The 26,174-nt window shown below is 37.7% G+C and overlaps 1 protein-coding gene across 12 annotated transcripts in view; it reads left to right on the top strand.

Moving 5' to 3' along the window:
• TRPM3 (transient receptor potential cation channel subfamily M member 3) overlaps positions 1-26,174 on the top strand; it is an 821,435-nt gene that overhangs the window by 560,169 nt on the left and 235,092 nt on the right. For 11 of the 12 annotated variants that reach the window (XR_013994426.1, XM_081066266.1, XM_081066264.1 and 8 more), the window contains exons 2-4: positions 8,596-8,675; positions 10,031-10,235; positions 24,555-24,768. Coding sequence is in view for 11 of the 12 variants with exons in the window: in XM_081066266.1 (XP_080922392.1) it covers positions 8,596-8,675; positions 10,031-10,235; positions 24,555-24,768 (499 nt within the window). In the remaining variant the exon portion in view is untranslated. Of the gene's footprint in view, positions 1-2,748; positions 2,822-8,595; positions 8,676-10,030; positions 10,236-24,554; positions 24,769-26,174 lie in introns of those variants that run through there. The other variant, XM_081066265.1, reaches the window with a different exon arrangement.

Here is a 26,174-nt window from a genome sequence, read left to right as displayed (position 1 = left end):
TTTTTTTCTTTAATGAAAAATTGGGAGAATAAAGCAATCTGTCATTCCATAAAGAGAGGAGTGAAGAATAATTACAGTTTGCCTTACACTGGTAGTTTCCTCTTGTTAGTATTCAAATTATATTCTCTCTACATCTGAAACAGGCTGATGATATATCCAGTTAGGAGTTGCATTGTTGGGTAATGCACAAGATTTTTAAAAGACCCATGTGAACAATGTGGCCCAGATCTACAAGTCTCTTTGGACCTAATTACCTTCTCAAATCAAGTGGCCTTGAAGATCATCTGTGGCCTCATATGAAAGAATTGCCATGCTGATTTTATCTAAGGCTTCCTTTTCTACTTAAACAAAATGCTCATGGTTCTGGTGCTCATTTTCTGTGGTGTAAGGTACATAGAGATATCTCATATTCTTTCTCTACCAAATATTTCAAGAAATGAAAACCAGCAAAAAGGAAAACAAAAAAATAAGTAAGACTAGAGAGAGAATAGGGTAATTGAACTCAGGGTTTAAAGTGAGTCAGATGAAGAGTTGAAGTAGTGTCTAGTGAAGAAGAAAGTTGAGAAAACTGAATTTTCAAAATATTTCTTACATTGGAAGGATGATCTCTAACCAATTTATTGAGTCTCACAGAAGACTACTAGCTCAGTATCTCTCAGATGCTTGCTGCCAACCCTCCTCCTCCTCTCTGTTCTCTCTCTCTCTCCCTCCCCCTCTCTCTGTCCTTTAAACCCCAGAAAACTCATCATATACATTATAGAACTTTCTTTTCCAAATATCCCCACTGAGCCCTCTTTTTTAATTGAATCCTTCCAAAGTCACTGAACTGCTCTTTCCCAATGACTTTCTATTATCATAAGTAGACCTTAACAGTTGAAAAAAAAAAAAAACTATCTGTACATCTTCTGACCACATAGACTATAGTTTTATGACTACAAATATGTGCTTATAGGAGAAAAATTTGGAAAATATGGAAAGGCAAAAGGAAGAAAATAAAAATTAGCCACACTTTCCACTTTAGTGTATTCTCTTCCTATCATCTCTATATCTATTTAAAATTTGTAATTATTCTTCACTTACTGTTTTAGGTTCTGCTTTTCTCACCTAACAATATGAAAATGTGTGTTTTTTTATGTAATTGAATAGTCTTTTGAAGCTTGAATACGATCATCAAACGGTATGAGCCATTTAGTTTAATTTGCCTTCCATTGATGAACTTAATTTGTTTCCAATTTATTTGTGTTGTAAACTGAACATCTTCGTGGGACTATATATCTGCTGATTCTTTTAGAATAAATGCTTAGGAATGTTACAGTTACATAGAAGGAAGTGGATGTACGTTATTAAGGCTGTCACTACACATTATTCTATAGCCAACTCCTGAAGATAGATGAAGAGACGTTCTTCATTGTATGTTTAATGCTAAAGCTCAGTCTGATGTTCCATTTGGGTCTTGCTTATCGTAATGTTTCCTCAGTTGCAAGACACTGAGTAGTTTATCATTCCTTTTCTCTGGGGAACCTTGGTAAGTGAGAGATCCAAAGATATGGGAGTTTGAAAGCGATCATTCCTAGAAACAGCAGAGAGGCAAGGAAAGGGCTAAGGATCTGATCCAAGTTTGAAATAAGTCATTTAACTCCCACAATGCCTTTCAGTGAATGTCCACATAACATATACTAGGCACTTTGAAGGAGATTATGAAAACAATGAGGACTAAAGTGGCTTCTGCCCTCGTAGAGTTACAGCCCACAGAGTTCATGGAGACCACCTCTCAGCTCTAACATCTGTCTGTGGGAGGATAGAAGTATATTGGAGATAAAATGCTCAAGTATTCACCTTTTTAAAAAGTATTTTTCCCTTGTTGAAAGTTGAGTTTTTCTCCCAAGTGTATTCACTTATCTAGTTAGGAGCTACCATTATCTGAAAACTTCACTCTTGGATGATACTTGAAAGAGCGCTTTTCGTGTGAGCCAGAACCTCTCCGTTGGGCTCTCCCAGCGTCACTGCTTCTGCTCTGCCTCCATGTGCTATTGTAGTCACATCTCATCTTTTTTTCAATAGGGAAACGGGCATGGGTTATAATCACACCTCTGCAATTGTGGGAGAGGGGCTGCAGGGTAAGAATGATCGGACGAGTTTTATTATTTATTGACAGTTTGGTAGTTGTGGAAGGTCACTGGCAAACTCCAACTTTATTCTACTTGGGTTCATGTTCAGGGACCAAACTATCCTTTTGAAATGTTCCGTTTTTAGCAGTTTCTCTTTAAAGAAATGCTATCATTCCATTCTTTGGGGAGGGACGAACAATGCAGCTTGTGTGTTCAAACCACTTGGAGCTTTTCATACACTGTTTCTTTAGAAGGATTTGCTTTCCAAAGTTGAACTTTTCAGAACTCAGAACACCTTATCACACTTTCACAAGCCTTCTCTCTGAAAATGGAAAAAGAAAAAGGGGGTGGGGGTGGAGAGACAGCCTGTCAGGACTTGTGCCAGTTAAATCTGATCTCCCTGGGGATTTGTTTTTCTCCTGGCGTCAGATTAGATATTCAAACCAAGCAGTGTTTGAGGGTGAGAGGGAAGGTCCATGGGATTCTTAGTGAGGCTAATCCCAAAGCAGCACATTCCAAGGGGCTAATCTGCCCAAGTTCATTGCTTACTTGAAACGTCTCTTGGGGGACGAGCCGGGCAAGTGACTTTTTTTTTCCAGTGGGCGGTCATAAGAGCATTATTAACGGGATGACCAGCCCCAGACGCAGCAAAATGAAAGCAACAGGAGCTGCTCGTAGGACTGCCTTTGCCACCACCCAGAGTCAGTGCTCAGGTAAAATGATTTCAGCTCACTTTCCTCTTGTTCAACTTCCCAATAGTGGATCCGAAGATCTAGAACAGAACGAAATGAATGCCCAGGGACAGGCTGAGGGAAAGCAAAAGGCAAAACAGAACATCAGATTCAGTACCTTTGCGTCTTTGGTGTTTTCTTCTGATTATGACAAAGTATACATTTGAAACATGGGAGTCTCAGAGTGAGAAACATGGTGAAATTGTGCTTGCAACTTATTCCTATAAAGTTAGTGGACTCTTTTTCTAATTTTACAATGACTAGTCTGGGTTGCCCTTCTATTAAAGTTGCCCGGCTAAAGGGTGGATTACAATAGCATTTTCCAAGGCTAATACATACCCTGTGTATGTAACTTGTACACCATTCTGCCTGGAGAAGTTCTTGGTTCTGTAGCTAGTTGGGAGTGGGTAGAAAGAGGACTCAAAAGTAGTTTGGAGGACTAATGTTTGTAGTAGAGCAGTTGTGAAAAAGAGTTGAAAGCTGCCTGAGTGAAATGACTTACTTCTTTTTTCTTTTGAAGGCAATAGTTTACAGTTTTCTTGTTTGTTTCTATCATTTTGATGCTTTATTGACTGTACATTTGACTTTCAAAATGTATACTTTATTCTTTGAGGGTAATCGTTATACTTTGTTCAAAACGTGAATGTTCTCATTTTTTGTTTTGAATAAGATGTCCTTTAATTATTAGCCTTTGAAAAACACTTCCCTGTTACACATCACACATGATTGATAATGCAGAAAGACAAGAAAGAAAATAGCCTTTGACAAACTCAGTCATGGTGATGTGACTGGTCTACCTTTAGTAAAGTACACAAGTGATTTTCTGAGGGCTGGTAGAAGTCATCTTTTCTAAAAGTACACAAGACTGCCGAAGTATATTTCAAAAGAGATTTTAGGATACATTGTCCATTGAAGTAATTGTAAGAAAATTAAAGGGTCAGCTAGAAACAAGGCATGTCAAAACTATCTCATGCTTTCTATAACAAGGATAGCCAGTCTGAGCTAATTTAGTTGGATGTTGAAGCCAAGTATAAAGCCTGACACAGAGTAGTTCAAAGACTCTGAAGAAAAGAAAAGGGAATTAGTTTAGGGAACAAGTTAAACTATGATTATACTTCAAATATGCCCTGTCCAAGAAACAATGTTAGAACTCTAGTATCTATCCACCTCAAGACCTGAATAAAAGCACAATAAAAAGCAAAGCCCACTAGCGCATAGTAAATTATGCATATTTTGTAAAATTCCTAATTTGTGTGTTATACATGCATTCTTTCTGTTATGTATTATACTTCTCAAAAAAAAAAAAGAGAGAGAGAATCCAATTCAATTATGAATGCTAATGGAAAGATTCTTTTCTACGTTACTTTTTTTGCCTTCTCCCAATTTTCTGTGCCTTTGCAAGAGAAATGGTTAATCTGCTGATAATAAGAAATGGACACTGATCCTCAGTCCCTGTGCTAACAATGAGGAACCTTTTCACCTTTGAGAAGGTAATTACCTTGCTAAACTGCATACAATCCAAATTACTTTATACTTAAAGACTAACAAGTTGGCAGTCTATGTGTAGTAATTCTTACTACACAGCATCTGAGTAAAACTTCCAGGGCTTTCCAAGGTGAAAGTGAGTGAGATAAATAATGAAGGTGCCCTTGAGAAGTCTAATCTATTTGTCATGGGTCCCAGATTCTCAAGTTGGAAGTCCGGTTGTGATTACGTTTCTTTGTTGTAGTTATTATAAAGGTCCCCCTTTTGTTTACTTCTTTCTCATATTCTGATGGCTTCCTAATGTCCCACTCAAACCCTTTACCTCAAAGGAGAAAGGAAGAACAGACAGCAGGAGTGTTTATTACTCCACCAGTGGAGACTGGAAGAGGAGAATGAAAAGAGGAAAGATACAAGTATGAATGGATCTAAGACATGCCTCCAAGCCCAACTCTTCCCAAATACCAAGCATGCCCACATGGTACTGCCAAGATCAAGGGTATTTAATATCAATAATATCCAATTTGAAGAGGCAGTTTAATCAAGTGGGTAAAAATGTGAACTCTGATACTTACCTGGCAGGGGAGACACCATGATCACGAAGGTGGTTTTCCCAGGGCGAGGCTCACCCATTGCACTCCGGGTGTGCTGACCCCCGCGATTTCCCCAAGCGTGGGAAATTCGACTGCATAATTTGTGGTAGTGGGGGACTGCGTTCGCACTCTCCCCTGAAAAAAAAAAGTGTGAACTCTGGGGAAAGACTGTTCAGGTTCAAACTTTGGCTTTAAAACTTATTTGGGGCATCTGACCTAGTTTCTTCATTGGTAAAATGGATATAAAGTAGTACTTCTCTCACCGGGTTTTCATGTGAAACCAAGGAGATAGTATGTAAATGACACAATTCCAGGCACATGATGAGACCTTGATAAAGCTTAGGATTGTTATTACCTATTGAGCTCCTACTAAATGCCAGGTACTTTCCCTGAATCATCCACTTCAATTAATACAACTCTTCAAAGCAGCTGTGATTATCTTCATGTTATAGAAAAGGCTCATGGTAATGTCAACATCCATTTATGTTGTCTCAAATGACATTATTTCATCTTTTCTATGACTTAATAATATTCCATTGTGCATATATACCACATCTTCTTTATCCAGTCATCTATCGACGGACACTTTGGTTGTTTCCATGTTTTGGCCACAGTGAATAATGTTGCAGTGAACATAGAGATACATCATGCTAAGCGAAATAATTTAGGTAGAAAAAGTCAAGAACCTTAAGATTTCACTCATATGTGGGATATAAAACTGAAAGCAACAAACGAACAAGGCAAACAAACAAACAAAAACTCATAGACACAGATAATAGTATAGTGGTTACCAGAAGGTAAAAGGGGAGTGGGAAGGTAGAAGAGGGTAAAGGGGGTCAAATACATGGTGACGGAAGGAGATTTGACTTTGGGGAGTGAACACACAGTGATGATGACTTATACAGATGATGTATTATAGAATTGTATACTTGAAATCTATATAATTTTATTAACTAATGTCACCCCCAATAAATTTAATAAAAATTAAAAAGTACTTATACAAAAATGTCAAGACAATTTAAAGAAAAGGCTCAGGGTAGTTAAATAACTTTTCCACATACCTTGTTAGTGGCCAGCCAGGCCTTCTGGGAGCATATCATGCCCAGCTCACGTGAGATCAATCTAAGTCGGATCTGCTACAGCAATTTCATAGTAGTCTCATCTGAAACTTCAACTGAACTTTTAGGACCAGAACCAACCCAGGACTGGTCCCTCTTCTTGAAGTGAAAACATGGTATCCAAATAATGATGCTAACAACTCTGTGTATCAGGCATTATTGTGCCCATTTTATAGATGAAGAAAATTATATAGTTTGTCCACATCGCTGCGTCTCACTCATGCCAATTTTTCTGACTGCAAACCTCATGCTCTACCCATGACACTGTCATTGCTGCCTTATTTTCAGAGAGTATTGATCAGCCCTCCTTGAAATTCTCAGATGCTCCCCCGAAGGATCCTTCTGAATCCTAGCCAAAGTGGGCCACAAAGAAAAAAGGAAAGTGCACTCTTTTCTGCTCCCTGAGGTATAGGGAAAGTTAGTTTCAAATGTCCCAGTGAGGAATATTTTTTACCATCTTTCTGCCAAGAGATGTTATCAATGAAGGTATTCAGTAACTAGGAAAAATCACGGCCTATGAATAGTTTAACTTACAGGCTTTTTTAAAAGATAAAAGCTGGTTATCATCTACACGGCTAAGCTCATTTCTATTGCAAAAATGTAGCCACTAGCTTTTCCTACATATTTGAAAAGAAAAATCTTTAAGAATAGACACTGGGGCTGTTTTCATGCCTCACTGGCAAGCAGGATGGCAAATGTTACCTTTGTGGTGTGAGGGTGCCGAGGTCCACCTGGACCCAAAGGTCTCTGAGGCAAGGTGGGTACTCCTTTCCATGTGGGCAATTCATAAACACTCAGAAAAGATGTGACCGTATTATGATCAGGACTGGAAAAGGATGCAGTTCCTTTGTACCCCTCAAGTACTCCCCATGTAGCTACTTTTAAAGTGTGTGTTGTCGTGAGTATCAGACGACAGCCGCCATCAGTGCGATGTGCTTCTGTAAACTCCATTGTGACAGAGGGAGATGCACCATTAAGAGACGGAGGGCAAATCAGACCAAGCACAACTTATACAGATATTTGGGTCCCTGGCAGAGTCAATATCAATTATGGCCAGCAAATGGGAGCTTGTCACGATGAACACCGGTCACTGAGACAGAACAAGTCAACAGCTCGGTTGTACTTTGGCCCTGTATATTTTAAGAGTATGAATTTAGTCCTGATGCTTGGTTAGGGAGAAGGTGATACCAGATAGAGATAACATTATAGGTTGTTCTAGCCACTTCCATCTTAAACACTTAGAGAAGGAATCTTTTGAGTAGCTTACCATACTCCCTAGGAGTCTTCTCTACTATTTCAAATGCTGGTTAAAAAAAAAAAAAAGAAAAAAAAAAAAAGAAAAAGGTAGGGTGTGGGGTAAAAGGATGCAGGATGGACCTCTGCTTTGGAACAAAGATGATACAGTTTTTCCAGAACTTCCTTTATTCATCTAGGAACCCAATGTCAGTGGCCAGACGTCTGGGGGGACTATCTCAACAATGTCCATTCTAGGAAGATGTATTTGCTGTGTTTAAAGGCATATGGGATACAAAAAAAATTTCTATCTTCCTTCCAAAGGCATTACCTGTGACATTTTGGACTGTGATGAAGACATTTATCTTCCTTAGGTTTCCATTTCCTTTATCCCCCCTCTGTATTTAAGCACTGCTAATTTAGATTTTAGAAAAGGCATGGTGACGGATGAGGGCTCTTGAGTTATATAATTCCCTCACCATTTTTCTTTCCTTCTACAAGGAAAACCTAAGGTGCCAGCCATGAAAAGTTTATACTTATTTAGATATATGGTTGACCCTTGAATAATGCAGGGGTTAGGGGAGCCGACTCCCAGCCCAACCAAAAATTCACGTATAACTTTTGAGTTCCCCAAAACTTAACTGCTAATAGCCTACTGTTGACAGGAAGCCTTAACAATAACATCACAGTTGATTAACACGTAGTTTATTTATAATATGTATTAAATTAGGTTGGTGCAAAAGTAATTGCAATTTTTGCAATTATTTTTAACCTTTTAAATCGCAATTGTTTTTGCACCAACCTAATATATACTATACTCTTACAGTAAAGTAAACTAAAGGAAAGAAAATGTTATTAAGAAAATCGTAAGGAAGAGAAGATATATTGATAATATTTATTGAAAAAAAGTCCACATTAAGTGGAGCCACACAGGTCAAATCTGTGTTGTTCAAGGGTCAACTGTGTATCTTCCCACAAATGAATACTTGTTATCTATAGGGTTACAAACATCCAGCTCTACGTTTTTCATTTTTCTCTGTAAATAGCATTGTTTTTCTGTTCTTCAAAAGTCATTATGAATTTATATATGGTTCTATCACTAACATTAGTTTTGTTATGGTCATTTCCTTTAACTCTCAATATTATAGTGATAAATAACTTAATCAGCAGGTTCTGAGAGCAGTTGGTTTTGTTCTATGCAGTGTTCATATGTGTGTAACCACAATTTTAATTCAGTATATGAGATACCAGTCTATTATGTGATTAATTTTGCTGCCAAGTCAAAAATATTTAAACGTGATGTTCACCTTTTCTCTTCTTTTTTTTTCAGGCTCAGAAATCATGGATAGAAAGAGCATTTTATAAAAGAGAATGTGTTCACATCATACCCAGCACCAAAGACCCCCACAGGTAATCTTGCTATCTCTATAATGTACTGAGAACATGAAGTAGCAACGAGAGAACATGAATAGCAATGGGAACAAAAGTACAATGGTAATCACTGTCCACTGCATGTAAACCAATGTGACATTAAAGATCAATTTATATCATTGCTGGACATCTCTGAAGCAATCATATGTGTATATCACATAATATGCCATCCCTACAGTTAATTCTCTAAGAGCCTATACAGAATAACAGATATATCATCGGGGAAGCAATTAATCACTGTATCTAAGAATGGGTTATAATATATATTTTAGTATGGTTACCAGTTTTCCCTTGTAAGCATTTTATCAAAATGCTTAGTTTGTACTGACATGCTTTGCTATAGTGAAAAAAGGGATTTTTAAATAAGTGACTCCTAACAGATTACTAATTAGTCTGCAGACCTTCAGATTCCTATCCAAGCACATTTTTAATATCCTACTTACCTTCCTGAAGATCAACAGTAAGAAGGTGGGAAGTATTTGGGATAAAGTAACATATGAATGTCTGGAAATGCCTTTTGGAAAAGGCATTGTAATAAAGCAGTTTAAAATATAGACTATAGAGTCAAATAGACTGACTGTGAAACCTGGAGCAAATTACCTAACCTTTAAAACTGCAATATTTTACCTGTAAAAATGAATGTCACATTGTTAGTATTTAATAAATTATAACTATGTAGCAGCATTATTACTAATAATCATAACAGTGGTGGTAGTAAAGTATGAAGGACATTTTGATGGTGTAAGAAGCAACTTTTGTGTTTTAATATCTTGTGAATAAGTTTTTCATTGTTTCTTCAAGAACACTTAAGCTGCAGAATTCTTTTCCTCCTCAGAATTGGATATTTGACAGTCAATGTCAATTTGGAAAAGACAAGTTAGGTTGTGACTCACATATGAGTGAGAGTCCTCATTTAAATGTGCATGTTAAAATTCTTCCCTTGAAGCTGTTCAGTGTCCTTCCTGCAAGATTTAATAGACAAGAGGAGCAGGAAGTAAAAAAAAAAAAAAAAAAAAAAAAATCTACAGAGCTTTTGTTTGGAGATTCCAATCCTGAACAATATGGCAGGTGTGAAAGGGGTGGGTGGAGAAGGATAGGAGGCATGTTACAGCTTATACAGCTAAAGGAAAATGATGAGGGGAAAGAAATCCCCAGAAAAGAAATATGTATCGAGTAAATCCTAAATTCACCATTTGCCTGCTAGAGCCATATTATGGGATTCCACCTGAAAATTGACTAACTGGCTTACTATGGTTTGTAGATTTCTGCAGCCTTAAGGGTGTATTCCAATAGTGGCTAATACAACCGGCTCACTGTGATCTCTTATGTTATAGGTGTTGCTGTGGGCGTCTAATAGGCCAGCATGTTGGCCTCACTCCCAGTATATCCATTCTTCAGAATGAGAAAAATGAAAGTCGCCTCTCACGAAATGACATCCAGTCTGAGAAGTGGTCCATCAGCAAGCACACTCAACTCAGTCCAACGGATGCATTTGGGACCATTGAGTTCCAAGGAGGTGGCCATTCCAACAAAGCCATGGTAATCAGAAAACAATTCAGTCATTTCTTAAATTCTATCTCAAGTCCTGCAATGGAATGATGAAGAGCTAGAGATTTACTCTTTGGGCCCAATCCCAACTCTGCCAGTTCCTAGATGGGTGACCTGCTTTAATTACCTTGCTGCTGTGCATCTCCACTTTCTCTATAAAACGGGGGAAAGAAAACCTTCCTTCTAGGATTTAAAAAAAATCAGTGTGAGGTCAGACACATGACTGTTGTTGTTATTAATAATATCAGTAGATTTCTATAGTTACCTACTTTTTATTATGTTACTTTCTGGGTCTCCTCCGTTAAGACATGTTTTTCTAACTCCTTTGGTAAAAATATCTTACCTTTAGGTCTCTGTTTTAGTCTATCAGTAATTAGCATTTTTCTCAATTCAAAGTAGAAATGATCATCCCAGACTAATTTCTTTCGTGTTCTAACAGAGATCTTACCATCCAAATTGTGTGCTTTTTCTCTAAGCAGCTGTGTTCAATAATGTACTCAACATAATAGCTTCACATGAAAAGCATTCTTTTTTTGGAAAGGAGGCTTTAGGAAATATACCAATTTTACTTCTAAGAATTGTCACTTCAAAATTTCTGCTTTCCTCCTGGACCTCTCCTACTTAGCTGACAGATTTTGCCAGGAGAAAAGTATACCATGTGTTTTTTAAAATTCTAGAAATACTATATTCCAACAAGCTTGCTTCTAACTATTAAAAGAGAGTTAGATGAGGGTGGAGCGGTTGGAGGTGGCAGTTCTCAGGCATGCCACAGAATTTTCCAAGTTTGGGGAGAAAATTTTCTTAGAGAAGCATCTGCAAAATGCAATGGAAGTCACCTCACACCAGTTACAGTCTAAAAATGTTCAAGAAAGCCATCTCTTCTTTTTCCTCTCCTCTTCCTTTCTTCGTCTGTCTCCGACCCCTCCCCACCCTGTACCACTGCAGTAGTTTCTTCCCCAAGAATGGCTGACTGAGCTATTTTCACAGTTCTTCCCTAAGAAAATTAATTCTGAACTACATATTAAATTAAAACCAATACTGAGCAATATATTGGAAAGAAGGGGATACTGTATGTGACCTCTAGCAAGGCCTGGGAAAACAAAGAAAGGGTTAGTCTTGGGTGTACAGCACTAAGAGAAATGAAGAGTTGATAAGGTAAGGGATCTATTTGCCCACATAAGATCAAGAAGGGTCCCCAACTCAGTGCAGTCCTCATTCACAGTATGGGGTTGAGCCGTATAAAATGTGGATCCTCTGGAATCATGCATTAATGAAAAGTCATGCATGTTCTCCCTATAAGAAATGTACTGCCAATGAGGAAGTGACTTAGTGGGCAATAATCATACATCAGTACTCCCAGGGACGTCATAGGGTGCTTGAATGGTACCTGTCAGCCTCGTGCCACAAGCCCAGAGGCACGTGGTCAGCTGCTGGTCATTGCTTCCCTTGTTAACATGTAGTGTCTGTCAAATATGGAGCATATCTTTGCTCGTAAGTAAGAGGGTCCCTCCACAGTGATCACCGGGGGAGATTCTAATTACCATGATGATGCCAGTGACCGGGACATGTTTTGGGGACTGATTTCAGACAATTTATAGCTCACAGGAGAAAAGCCATCTATATTTTCATCAGATAATGTTTTTGACCAAAAATTTATCTCAAGTACCTGAAATTTAAAAAACTTAGGACTCAGTCACATATGACTTCTGCTAGTTTTTAAAAATCAAGTCTATTGACAGAGATAAAGTTTTCCACCACTGAAAGTTCTCAAAGAACAGAGTACTAGTTTGGTAATGAAGAGTATGGATTTTGTATGCAGACACTCTTCAGGTTTTCCCAGAACCATTATATACTTACTGTGTAACACAGGAAAAGTGAATTAAATTCTGTGGACCTCAGTAATTTATTCTGTTATCTAGGAATAATAATAATAATTAATTAATAATAATAATAATACCATCATAAGTGATTAATGAGACAACATATGTAAATCACTTGGCATAGTGCCAGGCACATAATAAATGTAAAATTAATTTTAACTGCTATTTTTACTGCGATCATCATTATTTTTTTCAGGCTCTGAAAACATTTTTTAAATATTTTGACTAATACGTTGAAGGGCACACATTTAGATACAGCTCTTTGTATATTAGTTTAGAAAGTCAAATTACACTCTTTCAGTTAACCCTTTAAAATAATTCCAAGAGTTCTGATTCCCTCACCTCGTGGTTGAGCACAGAATCTGAAGCCACATTGTTGGGTTTATAGCCTGGCCTGTCACTTAGGGCTGTGTGACTTTGTCTAGTTTACTTAACTTCCCAGTGTCTCAGTTTCCTCATCTGCAAAATAGGAATAGTAATTCCTACTCTATAGGGTCATAGCAAAGACTAAATGAGTCAGTATATATTAAGTGTTTAGAACAGTGCCTGATGTTAAAAGTAAGTAAGTTCCCTATATGATTACTTCCACTAAGAGTTCACTTACTACAGTTACAGGAGAAGCTTTGCGATCAATTAAAGCAGATGTGTCATCTTGAAGTCAGATACAACTGTGTCTAAACCTCACTCTCTTGCTGACCAGCTAGAAAGTCTCAGTTAAACCAGTCAACTTAGCTGAGTCTCAAAATGTCTGATCTGTGAAATGGGCATGATTGCCTGATGCAGGTTTATGAGGCCCGGAGAGGAGATAAAATCACCTGGTATAAAGCTACGGCTCAATATATTTATGCCAGTCATAGTGATCGTGCAGTGAAGAGTTTCTTTAACTTCCTCAGAACCCAAAGATACGTTAAAATATTTCCGCAGGAGGACCAGGCTGCATAAGCTGGCATTAGCAACAGTCACTTACGGGAGGTTATGGGGACCACCTCGTCACTGACTAGAGACAGGTAGCTTGTAATCACCCTGTTACACACTTTGACTTCCCCATTGAGTCAGTCTCCTGCATCTACTCATTCTAGCAAAACACAAAGTGAGATGCTGTTACCTCCCTACTTTATTCACGGTGGGCCTCAACAATTAGACACCTGTGGTGGGTGTGCACTTGTGCCTTTTCAGATGGACAAAGCCAAGGTCCTTTTCATTATATAATTTTTCTACCTGAGATTTTTTTTTCCCCCTTCTAAAATTTTCTAGTGAATTTGAGAAATCCTAAGAACCCTGGAGCTTGGAACTCCAAACTAGTTTGTTAGAATGTGTATACTTCAAAGTATTAACCAAAGTAATTTTGTCACAACTTTCAGGGTCTGTAGCAAATAATAATGACCATTAGAATAATAATAGCAACTAAAATATAGTGAACATCTATGTGCTCAGGTCTGTGCCAAGTACTTACATACGTTACCTCATGTCATGTTTATGACAGTAGTATTATTCCTATATGACCTTATGACTAAGGCCCAGAAATGCTAAGTCATTTCCCCTGCATCACACAGCTAATATATGACGCATGCATATTATGAAATTTAACTGTAGAGCAAAAACATAAAGAGACAGAGAGAGCTTTTACTCTGTTCCAAAAGAGTGGACCCATGAGGACATTGAACTTTAACAACCCTCCCCAGGCCCCATATAACTCTATCAAATACAGAGCTGTCTTTGGCAATCAGGTTAGGCGAAGTCAACTATATGACTTGCGGAGCCCAGTGTAAAATGAAAATGTAGGCCCTCACAGGGTCAAGGAAATCAATCCCCCCTTCCCACAGCTGACAGCCCCCAACCACAGTGGATGGGCAACCCCTAAGGGATTATTATGTCCACACTGGAACATGCTGGCTGTCTGGTGTGGGTGAGACTTGCCACCAAGTCACCTGTGAAATATACCGTGGCACTGCCAGCCCAAGGCAGGGACAGTGAGTTCCTTGCCCTGAAATGCTACAGGGCACATACCTGATGCTGACTATCTTCTTGTCTGCTCCCAGGTCCCAGCCAGGGATGTAGGATGACGGTGGAGCGTATCCCTGTCACTGCCCCATACAGGGTTGGGGAAGGGAAGCTAGTCTGGCAGGAATGTCAGAGACAGGAGCAGGTAGCTGAGATCCCATCCTAGCGGGGCATCAGGAGGTGGCACGTGTGACCATGGACCGTGTATGAGCTGACCTTCCAAGCCCTCTGCGCATGCTTCATTGTCTCATCAGATTTCACCTACAAAACACAAATTCAAGGATAAAATTGTTAAGAATTTCAAGACAGAAAGTGCAGAGCATTAAACCCTTAGCAAGCCCTTCTGAGCAGGGTGACTGCACTGGGTCTTGCCCGCCCTAGATGGTCTCAGAGCAGTCACCCCGAGGGGAAATTTTTTTTTCTGGGTGTAATCATCCAAATGAGGACCAGTTTTCATATTTAACAAGTGGGAGTTCATGGTATTCACCAGACACAATGAGCATTTTGTCCACTTTAAATACTTGCCCTCAAATTATTCTGATTCTCCTCTCTAGACAAAGGGCTGGAGTTGTCCACGAGTCATATGTCTTGTTTTATCAGGCAAGTTAGTTATTGTGCACCAATCTCTGTCTTCTTTACCTTTTGTCCTCTCCAAGAAACCAGCATGCCGTTTGGACAAAGGAAAAATCATCAACTACTGTCAGTTAAAGAGTGCCAGTCTTTAAGGGGAGAGGCATGGTTAGTTATTTGCCAAGATTTACGTGAAACAGATCAGCTAACTTAATGTCTTTGGAACCCTCCTCTGGACAAGAATATTTGAAAGTTAAAGTGATTTTTAACAAAGTGGTCAAAAAACTCCAGAGGGCAGATTAACTTTGACCTTCATTAGTTGTTTTTTTGTTTTTTTTTTTTTAAATAAGGTACAACATTAACTTTTCCCTTCAAGACAGCCTAAGAGGAAGCATTTGGATCTTCAAAATGTCTGCATGGTCTGGATACAATGTGAGGCAGAATCTGTTGGAATTTGGTAGAAGAGACAGTTGGAGAAAGGAGAATCGTTATTAAAATCATTGTAATAGTAATTCTATGAATAAAATAATTATTGATAGTAATTATAATTACTATTAAAATTATTAAAATGTGAGCACCATACCTGCTCAGGAACATTATGTATCTATGGTACCACATAGACAGTACAGCATGATGTCACAGACTCTGGTCTCTAAAGACACTGGGGGAATCAGATGCATTGGTTCTCACCTTGGAGGCTCATGTCCACACATCTCTCTCAGAGTTCCCTTCATTGGTCTGAGATAAAACCTGGCAGCCAAAGTTTTTTTTTTTTTTTTTTTAAAGTTAGTTGGGTTCTTCTACTGTTTAGCCAGGCATAAACAATACTAAAATAATCCCAACGCCCTCTACCTGTTTTATAGATAAGGCAATTGGAGCTCAGTCAAGTTAAATTATTTTTCCAGAGTCACCCAATTATTTAACAACAGAGATGGGTCTCGAATCCAGGCTCCTCAGGACTCCCCATCAGTTCTGTTTCTTCTGTTTTGAAAGGAAGTTGATTGCTATTATATTTCTGGCTTTTTATAAGGACGCTGAAAACTTTGCAGTAGCGTTATAAAATCACTATTCTTTGACAAGGTTAATTAAGTGCAAAAGCTAGGTGCAGGACAAGTTCTTTGTAAAATTACATCTTAGGTTAATAGAACCACTTTCTCAACCCTTCCCAGAACTTTGTGGTCTTCTGTTCCCAGTTCCCAGTCTTGACAGGCCCTAGTAAAATAACAATGAAACCAGCTTCTCTCACATATTACAGAGAGAGAAGTTTGTGACACAGGATAGTAGACATTAAAAGCTGACACTGAATAAAGGATTTTTACTTCTTTTTCTTCTCAACACCAAGCCACATCCTACCAAATTGCATGCCCCAAAAAGGCATTCCTGGGCTTTTGGAGGACCTGACAGTTCATTCTGATGCTTCATAAAAGTCAGAACGGGGGGATCCAATAAAAAGATACTGAGATACTAAAGCTCTGGTTTCAACATTGTTTTACTTAGGGTTGGTTCCAGGAAACTTTTTAAACTGCCTTCCAGCACAACAGCAAGATAGCCTCACATCAGACATTGGGTCCCTTCGCAAAGACTCTTCTTTAGCTGAGGCTACGGCTATAGATTATTTAGAAAAGAAAGCAATGTTGAACTTGATTAGAATCTTATTTGCTTACTAATCATCTCTTCTAATAATGCTGAGCTGATATGTGGACAGGTAAGTATAACCTAATTAAAGGCTTGTATTTAAACTTCTCAAGTCACCCATATAATTCTCTCCAGATTTTCTCTTGCTATTTACTCTGCTTATTAGATCAGGTTGAGCTCCTTGTTACAGTTTTCACATGATTTAGATAATTATTTTTAAGCCTCATTTTCATACTTAAAGCTCTAACTATTGAGTCTACCAGGATAAAAGCCTTATTAGCTGAGCAATGTGAGTGGACGATGATAGGAAGGAAGACTGAGGGAGAAATTCTAGGTTGGAGGGGAAGGGAAGTGGTCAGCAGCCTGGCATCTATGACCTTACCCTCTTAAAATGCTTTGGGATTGAATTTTTTAAAACTTGTCTTACTTTGCCTTATGCAGGTTTGATCTGAAATCACCATTGACTAACACACACCGAATAGGAAATGAGTGGAATCCCACTTCACAAATAAAATAGTGAATCCCTAGACTGTGGCTAACTAAGCAGCTTTGAATAAGCATGGTAAAGTACTAAGGGGTTTGGTAATTGCTCCATTAATTTCCAGTTGTTATCTTGTAATCTCTAGGCTAGTGAACTGGCAGCGGCTTTGGAAGGCCTTTCTGAAACTGCAAATAAAACGAGAATTCATATTGAAACTTCCAATCCCAATCATAGACCTATAAAGAAGAAATAACCGACCCTCCTCAAAAAAACCCGTGTCCCTCTAGAAAATTCCTATCTCCTTCCTTCTAGAAAATTTTATCCTAAATAATTCTGGAAGAAAATTCATAGCGTATCCTCCTGTGACCTGTTCATATTCTCAGTGGAATTTCATAATCATTTCTAAACCTTTAGCTTTGGCTTATCAGTATCTGTCACCTGGAAGTACCTGGTATCTAACATTGAGGAATCACAAAAACAATATGGAATAAATTGAAATGTCATTTTTCACTTCTAAAGTTTTGTGGGTCATCAGACTAGGAATCTAATAACAGTGCCATCTCACATTTGCATTCCAGGTATTTTCTTTCTAGGGAACTTTTACATGTATTAAACCACCGTTAAGTATAAAACTTTCACTGCAAAACAAAAGGCTCTGTAGACTTGAAAATCTGGTGTCAGCAAAATTGTCTTAGCAGTCAGGTGAAAAATACTCTCCTTTACCACAGTTTTAATTAAAAGTGCTCCTTTAAACTGTGACTACAAAGAGGTCGAAAATGAAGTGATACTTCTCTCTTTTCTCAAAAGAAAGGAACATGGGGGCAAATTTCCCCCTGCAGGCTCAGAAGAAAGGCATTAAAAATACTATTAAAATAGATTTAGCATTAGTAGTTCTTACCCAGGACAAGTACTACTTACAAATACCAACTGATTATTTCCAAGAATTCAAGCTGGCTTTGCAGTGTTTGGAGAATGTGTCATTTACCATTTCCAAGAGGGTTACCAGATTTATTGTCCTGCAATTCTTTTACATTTTTATTTAAAAAACTGGGCAAAGTAATGCAGGTAAAAATTGAGGGCTAAAAAGGTGACCAATTAATTATTCTGTGGAGCCAAATTGCTCCACAGAAGCTCAAGTTCAATATGCCAAAGGATGATGATGATGATGATGATGATGATGATTATCATTATATTAAACAGCCCAGACTGTTGGAAGTAATACTGGCTGATTCCCCACTCTCCAGCCTTTAACCACCTTGTGTGTCATAAAGGGAAAAGGATACTGCCTGGTTTGTGACACCTCAGAGCTCTCCAAGTTTAGTGCAGAGTGAGGCCATAGTAAGGTTGAAGTCACCCTTGATAAGAGAATAGTAACATTTCTTATGATGAAGCAGGAAGAGTGGCTTTAGAAAACAACTGCAATGAAGTCACCTGCTAAACAAAAAGACCTTTAGCACCAGGCAGAACAAAACACTCAAGAGTTTTAGTTACCGAAGCCCTCGGCCATTTGAACAAGAGAAAACCTCTAGTAGTTTTCTATTATAGTCTCACTTTAAATTTTTCATTTCTAAGTTTGTGGTTTGGAACTCAAAATGTGTGTTCTTGTGAAAATTCAGCTATATTGGCCTCCAAGGCATCTCAGAATAGATCAAATAGGACAATTTCAACTGGAGCGAACCTCTATTTTATGCAGAGTATTCTGGAGATGCTGTTGTGAATGTCATTAGCTTATTACCAGGCTTCCTGTCAGTCAGGGGCACTAATGATGAAAAGGGAAAAGGGGACATGAGAGTAGGCATGGGTAACCTATTGGAGCTCAGATTACTTCTAGAATTAAAAATTGGGGAACTGTAAGCGCATGTGGGTGGGTGGAGGATGGGTTAGCCGGCCCAGAGCACCAGTTGCATTCTGCCGTTTGACAGATACTTCTTTTATAAATACCTGCACCCCCAAGGTAACTCAAGAGTCGAGACACAAAGCGCAACTTTGAAGGGCGTACTAGTTAAAGAGCTAAAGGCAAATTATTTGGATCCTTTTGTATGCAGAAGTCATTTGTAAGGTGAGTGCTTATAACCATCATCCAATTTACATGTATCCGTTTTTCTGCCATGCCAGGCATTTTGCACAATTCAGTCTTTACAGTGAGGCGGTCAGGATCACCCCTGCTCACAAGAAAGGGTGCTCAAATTGGCCCAACAACTTACAGGGCCAGTATCTGCTGCTACAATGTGATGCTGCACATAATTGGGGGAATCTATAAATGGAAGCACATGTCACCAGATCAGAGTGCTGTCCAGGTGACAAAATCTAATATACACATTAGAGGAATTCTTGGTTGTTTGTAAGGCGATCCCTTAGCAATTAATGAGCTCATAAGTGGACAGTTAAAATTGCTTATCTTGACTCCCAAAATAGCTCCTAATTTCAAAACACATTGACCATTTAGCAGGAATTGATTAATTGCTCTGGGCACAATCATTTATGACCTTGAAGGTGCTGATTCGGCATATGATTTAGCTGTTATATTACAAGCATCTGGAGAGCTTACTGAATAAACTGATTTTTACGGGTGTAAGAATACGAGGTGTGATCAAACAATACGGTGAATGTTTAAATTTTTAAAAAATATATTACAGTAAGAGTCACATTGCCATGAATCCCCCTCAAAATATTCCTCCTCGCTTCAAGCACAGTTATGCTATCATTCTTGCCCCTTTCTGAAGCAGTTCTGGAAGTCCTCTTCCATGGATGTCTTTAGTTGTGCTGTAGTGGCTACCGCCATATCCTGGATCAGTTCAAAACGTTTACCTTTCATGGTAATTTTGACTTTGGGGAAGAGCCAGAAGTCTCACAGTGACAGATCTGGTGAATAAAGTAGATGAGGACACACCTTAATGTTTTTATTTGACAGAAATTGCTGTACCAGAAGTGATGTGTGACAAGGAGCCTTTCTGTTGTGATCACAAAATATGGTGAATGCTGCTGCTGAGTGTGGTCCATCGGAAAGGCAGGGATCTTCAATACAGGAAGAGGCGCATCAAACCTTAGTAACAGTGTGTGACAAGTTTCAACTAGTTCGGTGCAGTCAGTTGGGGGTGAGTTATGGTTGAGAAAAGGTGTGTTTTAAAGTGTGCTGGAAATCATCCTCCATCATGACAATGCTCTGTGTCATACATCTCTTCTGGTATACGGCAATTTCTGTCAGATAAAAACATTACAGTGTGTCCTCATCCACCTTATTCATGGAATTCAGCACTGTGCAACTTCTGGCTCTTCCCCAAAGTCAAAATGATTCAGGACATGACGCAGCCATGACAGCGCAACTAAAGACACTCACAAAAGAGCACTTCCAGAACTGCTTCAGAAAGTGGCAAGAATGATGGGATAAATGTGCTCAAAGAGGGGGAATATTTTTTAGGGGGTTAATGGCAATGTGTCTTTTACTGTAACAATTTTTTTTTTAATTTAAACACTCACCATATTGTTAGATCACACATCATATAATTTAAAATTTGAAACTTTCGGACATTCATAAAGTATCATTTTATCACTGAGTTTTAATTATTCTCTTACCTCCATGTTAAACTAAAAATATTTAACTTCCAGGACTGAAGTCTTTTTTTAAATAAAGTTTAATTAAGCCTAAATTGCCAGCCAAAAGACCAGTCTTGGGCATGGAATCTAAACTACCAGCAGCATGGCTAGGTAGAAAAAAATAGTATGTCCATGGTTCGAGAGTTTTGCAAGCATTTTCATACATTAGGTAGGAAGGGGGGAGGGAAGAGGTAGTCTGAAAGAATTTACATGAGCTACAGCAAAGTGGAGAAGGTGAAGTGGGACCAGCGCTGAGACAGCACAGTCGTCATAAACGCCCACTCCTGTGGCATGGCTGTGGGCAGCCTTCCCCTAAACCCCCATGTAAACAAGCAGAGGAGTTAGATGGTGCCTGGAATATCTGCAGAAATAGCCACTTGGAAATTAATCCAACGTTCCAACAGGCAAAACAGGAATGTGAGAAATCTTTTATTAGCCGGTCAGCAAACATTAACACACCAACAGTCAGGTCTCTTCAGCCACTCTTATTCAATCTGGGACAGCTCAGATTCCTTTTTTTTTTTTTTTTTTTTATCAAAACCATTTCCTTGAGTTGCTAAACAATAACAAAACAAAAAGTAATAAATTGATTTATTTAAATACTTCCTTTTTTGCCCTTTGCTTCATTCTCCAAAGGGAGGGCACAGAAAATCACAAATAATAGCTAACATCAAAGGACCAAGACTACCCAGTATCTGTGTAATTTGTTAACTTGTGAATAAACTGGGGTGGCCTAGTTGTGAATAAACTGGGGTGGCCTAGTAGTTAATCATGTAGTCTTTTGTATGAGAATTAGTCCTGGTCAAAAGGGATTAGGCCCTGAGAGTCCCAGTTTTATTTTCTTTCACTAAATATCCCTTTCTGGAATTGCACAAAATAATGCAGATTTAATCCAGCAGAGCCACCAAATTTTAATTACTCAAGTAGCATAGATTCAGTGTACTGACACAGAAAACATTTTATTCTTTCAACTTATGGCATTCATTATCTAGATTTTTTTTCTTATAAATAGTCACTCATTGAGGTAATAAATGTAACAATAAAGACATAATGAAGAATCTTTTAGTTAATAAACACTTGTGATTGCTTCCTCTACTGTAATACCCTCTCTCTAGCCCCAAGCCTCCTTGTATTGTGGTTGAAAATTTCTGTTGATACATATCTGAACATTCTTGCCCTCTGCATGAGAGTTTGTGCATAAAATATGTCATTTTTCATATTGTAAACTTCAGTTAAATTCTATTGATATAATGTACTTAGCTAAAATTGCCAATTTTATTGTGGAATGAATTTTTGCTAGGTAGGTCAAATCAATACGGAACCAGATTATTAGGTTCCAACACTTCTTGGATTTCTGTGTATGTGTATAGTAAACTTTAGCTCTTCGTTATTTCTTGATGATGTACTTTATCAAGCAAATTGCATATTTTGTGTGGTTTTGCCTCACATTTCAGCTAAATATAGTTAAAATGTACTTTAACAAGAATTAACATATAATTTTTGAAGTTTTTCCCAACAATGGATCTCCCAGATCCAAAACTTTGCAATAAATTATCTCCTGGATAATCTTATTTATTTATACATCCAAAAGCATATGTTTGTACGAGTACATGTATATCGATTCTTTTTGTGGTTATGTTACTTCAACATTAATATTTAACAAATTCCAAGGTTTCTCTTCTCTCCCACACAACATACAGACTTTAAATGTTTTAACTCTGATTACTACCACCCAATCTATATACTATATTATCTAGTGCTTTAGTTTTATCCTTTTCTACCATAAATTAGACATATTATCATTTTGTATTTTACAACCAATGCTTTTTTAGATTCACCAAAAATTTGCTAATATCTTTGTTTACCATTCTTTCTTGTATTCCAGATCACCCATTTGGGATCATGTAATTCTGCCTCCCTTTTATATATATTATATTTTTAAGCTTCTTTCAGTGAAGTCTGTTAGAAGCAAATGCTCAGATTTGGTAGTCTGAAAATATCTATAATTAGCTATCATTTTTGGAAAGGTATTTTAGTTAAATATAGAACTCTACACTGACAGATAATTTCTCTTGGCACATTGGAGATGCTAGCTTCTGGCATCCATTGTGTTACTGTTCAGAAATAGGGCTTCTGTCTGCTGACTGTTTCTTTGTAGGTTATCTGTCTTTTTCTAGCTGCTGCTGAAAGTTCCCCTCTCCCCACCACCACCCCATCCCCTTTTGGTGTTCTCTATGAAGTGCCTGTGGGTGGGGTGTCTTTTTATTTATCCTGCTTGAATTTATTGAGCTTCCTAGATCTGAGAATTGGTATCTTTCAAAAATTCCAAGACATTCCCAGCCAGTATCTCTTTAAGTATTACTTCTTCATTATCTCTTTTATTATTTCTATGTAGAATTCAGATTATCTTTTGCAAGGTTCTCAAATTTTCTTCTGTGTTTTCAATTCCTTTGTCTGTCTATACTGCTTCTGATTTATTTCTCTGGATTTATCATTAGCATGTCTGATCTGTAGTTATACTTATCCATTGTATTTTTCATTTAAAATACTACATTATAATTTCTAGAAGTTCTGTTTTTGATTATTTTTCAATTACATGTGGTCATTCCTTATTATCTCTTGTTCTTTACTCACATGTTCTCCTTTTCTTTTTAACATTACATATAGCTATTTTATATTCTGTGTCCAATCATTTCAATGTCTTTGACGATTTTGTTCTACTGTCTGTTGCTTCTTTTTCTTCTCATTCGTGGTGCTTTATTTTCTTGTGTAATTTATGATTTTATGTTTTTACTATGAAATACTTATTTTACCATGGAAAGTAATTAGACTTGGATTGATGACACATTCCTCCACAGAGGATTTTCATTTGCCTCTGAGAATTATCTGGAGCCATTATCCTACCAAAACCATTTTACATTAAATACTGTTTGATGTTTCTCAAACCATGCTAATTGTGTGAATATGGACCAAGACCTGTGTGAGGATCTGTTTTTGATTATAAAAAATCATAGTGGGATTTTTTGTTTCTTATCCACTGAGAACCAACATTGAGCAGGCTGGTTTCCTCTCTCTCTTCTTGGGAGTCAGCAGACTTATTTATTTTTATCTTCCTTCCACTTGAGAATAGAACCCTTTGAAGTATACTAGCTTTATGTGGAGTCCCCCATTAGACTCACCCATACTGCGTAAAGCCACCAAAGCATATATTCAAGGACTTCCAGGGTTTAGGAGAAACTCCCAGAGCCAAAGCTTGCTTTGGTATTTCCTTATCTCCTAAGGATTGACTTTAATTTTGTTTAGGAATCTAAATATTCCCTCATTTCATGCCAGCTCAGCAATACATGACAAAAGGCTTTCAAATATATTTGCTCAATATTTCAGTTTCCAGCTAGAGATGGAAGTCTTTACGCAGTTAAACTGAGACCTAAATGAGTATCTATGTATATGGTTATCATTATATGTATTTATGGCATTTCACTTATATATACTTACAACTTTATTTTTAGTTGCATCTGGTAACACCTTGATATCTGCGATACACTTTAATTTTTTTCAGCTATACTGGAAGACGAATCAACATGCTTTTTGTCACTTCTTTAAAAGATAAAGAAAACATTTGGTATGCAGTTATTATAGATTTAAATAAATAGAATCAGCCAACACCTCATTTTAAAATTCTCATTATATAATGTAGAACTGTAGAATTTTTCAAAACCTCAAAAAAATAGGATCATAAAAACAGTTATAATCAGGTCCAGTTGCTATAAAGGGATGAATTATATTGAAAATGTGTAGAAACATTTGAACTGTTGCACAAATGTTAAAGCTAGTAAACTATAAATGCAATTTCCTTGGAGCAAAGAACTCATTCTGGGAAAAGTTGTGCTTATGCTACATTTTGGAAAAATAAAATAATTCGAAAGTTTGTAGTAATTCACAATTTCAAGAAAATCTTTTAAAATGGTGAGTCCCCTTGTCTAATGAAGGTTCTTTTGGTCAAGCAGATGATTTGCTCCTTCTTCAAAACTCTGAGTTCATATGAGACATTTTTTTCAAGTAATTACATAGATCATGGCCATCACTAAAGATAAGTAGCACAAGCGAGCCCTGCCCTGTCTCCCTAACTGATGGCTGTTCTTCTTCCAGTATGTGCGAGTATCTTTCGATACAAAACCTGATCTCCTCCTACACCTGATGACCAAGGAATGGCAGTTGGAGCTTCCCAAACTTCTTATCTCTGTCCATGGGGGCCTGCAAAACTTTGAACTTCAACCAAAACTCAAGCAAGTCTTTGGGAAAGGTCTCATCAAAGCAGCCATGACAACCGGGGCATGGATATTCACTGGAGGGGTTAACACAGGTAATTGGAAGTGGGACAGAGAAAGGCAACATATGGTTATGGAAATATGGTGACTAAGATAATTTTCTCCTCAGATTAAATATATTTGTATTCCCCCCACTTTCTCCTACCCATATGTGTCTATACTTACTAGTTATCTCTCCTCTAACTAATGCTCTCTCCCTCCTTTACCTAAATAATAACTGTACTGTTATTTCCCAACCAAGAATTACTTACATATAAGAAATAGGTTGGGATATTTAATACTTGACTATATTAGAATTTTTAAATGTGACTAATGGAATATCACAGGATATTTTCAATACCTCAAGTTGCCAAATCAGCATCAAGTAACTCTTTAAGAAATAACTTTTGCTCTAAATTAGAAGCTCTACCTTTGTTCTTTGTGATTTTAAGTTTGATGGAAATAACTTTAATTTTAGGAAAGCGTCCTTTCCATCAGGAACATACATTGTGATAGCAAACCCTAGAATATTATTGGTTTATTATTTCAAATGTTTTATTAAATCTACTCTGTACCAATAGAATACACACCCCACTCTGAATTCCAAACAGTTTTTTCTACCTGCCAAATAAGTTCCTGTATTGCAATATAGAAAGGCTGTCAAATCAGTTCCTACAAACCCACTTACTATACTTCAGTGTGTACCTGCAGAATTCATGTGCAACAGACGATGGAATGGATGCCTATAAATTGTTTTGACATAATTCCCAAGCCTGGGTCTGAAGTGCCACAGGTAATGCTGCAGGGGGTTAATTCAAACTTGTTCCAAGGTCAAAGTCTGCACATATATGCACTTAGAGTTAGTGGGACATTCGGAACATATCCCTGGACCAACAGGTTTTAAATGAAAGGTTATCTCAGTGTTGTTTATTCTTTTGTTTGCAGTCTGGATGATGTTTGACCAAGACCTGCACTCAGAATTCTCCTCAATACCTAGAGTTTGTGAACATTCAGTACGCGACTCCATAGGCCCATTTCAGTAGTGAACTCTGTAAATTATCCATGCTCGTCATTGTTATGTGAAATTATGACTTAGTCTGTAAACTGACATGATCTTAGAATGACCTGCTCACTCAGTTCTTTACCATTTATTCTGTAGTAATCAAACATCTACAGAGCAGTTTAACTGCTCTGAAGTTAAACTGTTCAAGCTTTAGGCTTCAACTTTCCCTCTCAGCTTAGCAGGCATTATTGGCCTGTGATTATTCACTATTTTATTTTCCTGACATAACTGACACCTCATATAGAAACCAACTCAAAATTTCTAAAGGTTCAAAAGAAATTCTTACCAATCTTCTGTTTCTAAGTACTGGAACACTGTTTATTGTTTTTCTTCTTTTATGAAAGGCACCTAATAACAAAAGAAGAATTTACAGCATAAATACTGTAAACCAAAGAGTTC

This window comes from Rhinolophus hipposideros (genome assembly GCF_964194185.1).
Source record: "Rhinolophus hipposideros genome assembly, chromosome: 11".
Classification (NCBI taxonomy): domain Eukaryota; kingdom Metazoa; phylum Chordata; class Mammalia; order Chiroptera; family Rhinolophidae; genus Rhinolophus; species Rhinolophus hipposideros.
Note: the sequence above shows the minus strand (reverse complement) of the source record. Positions and strands in the feature narration are given on the sequence as shown.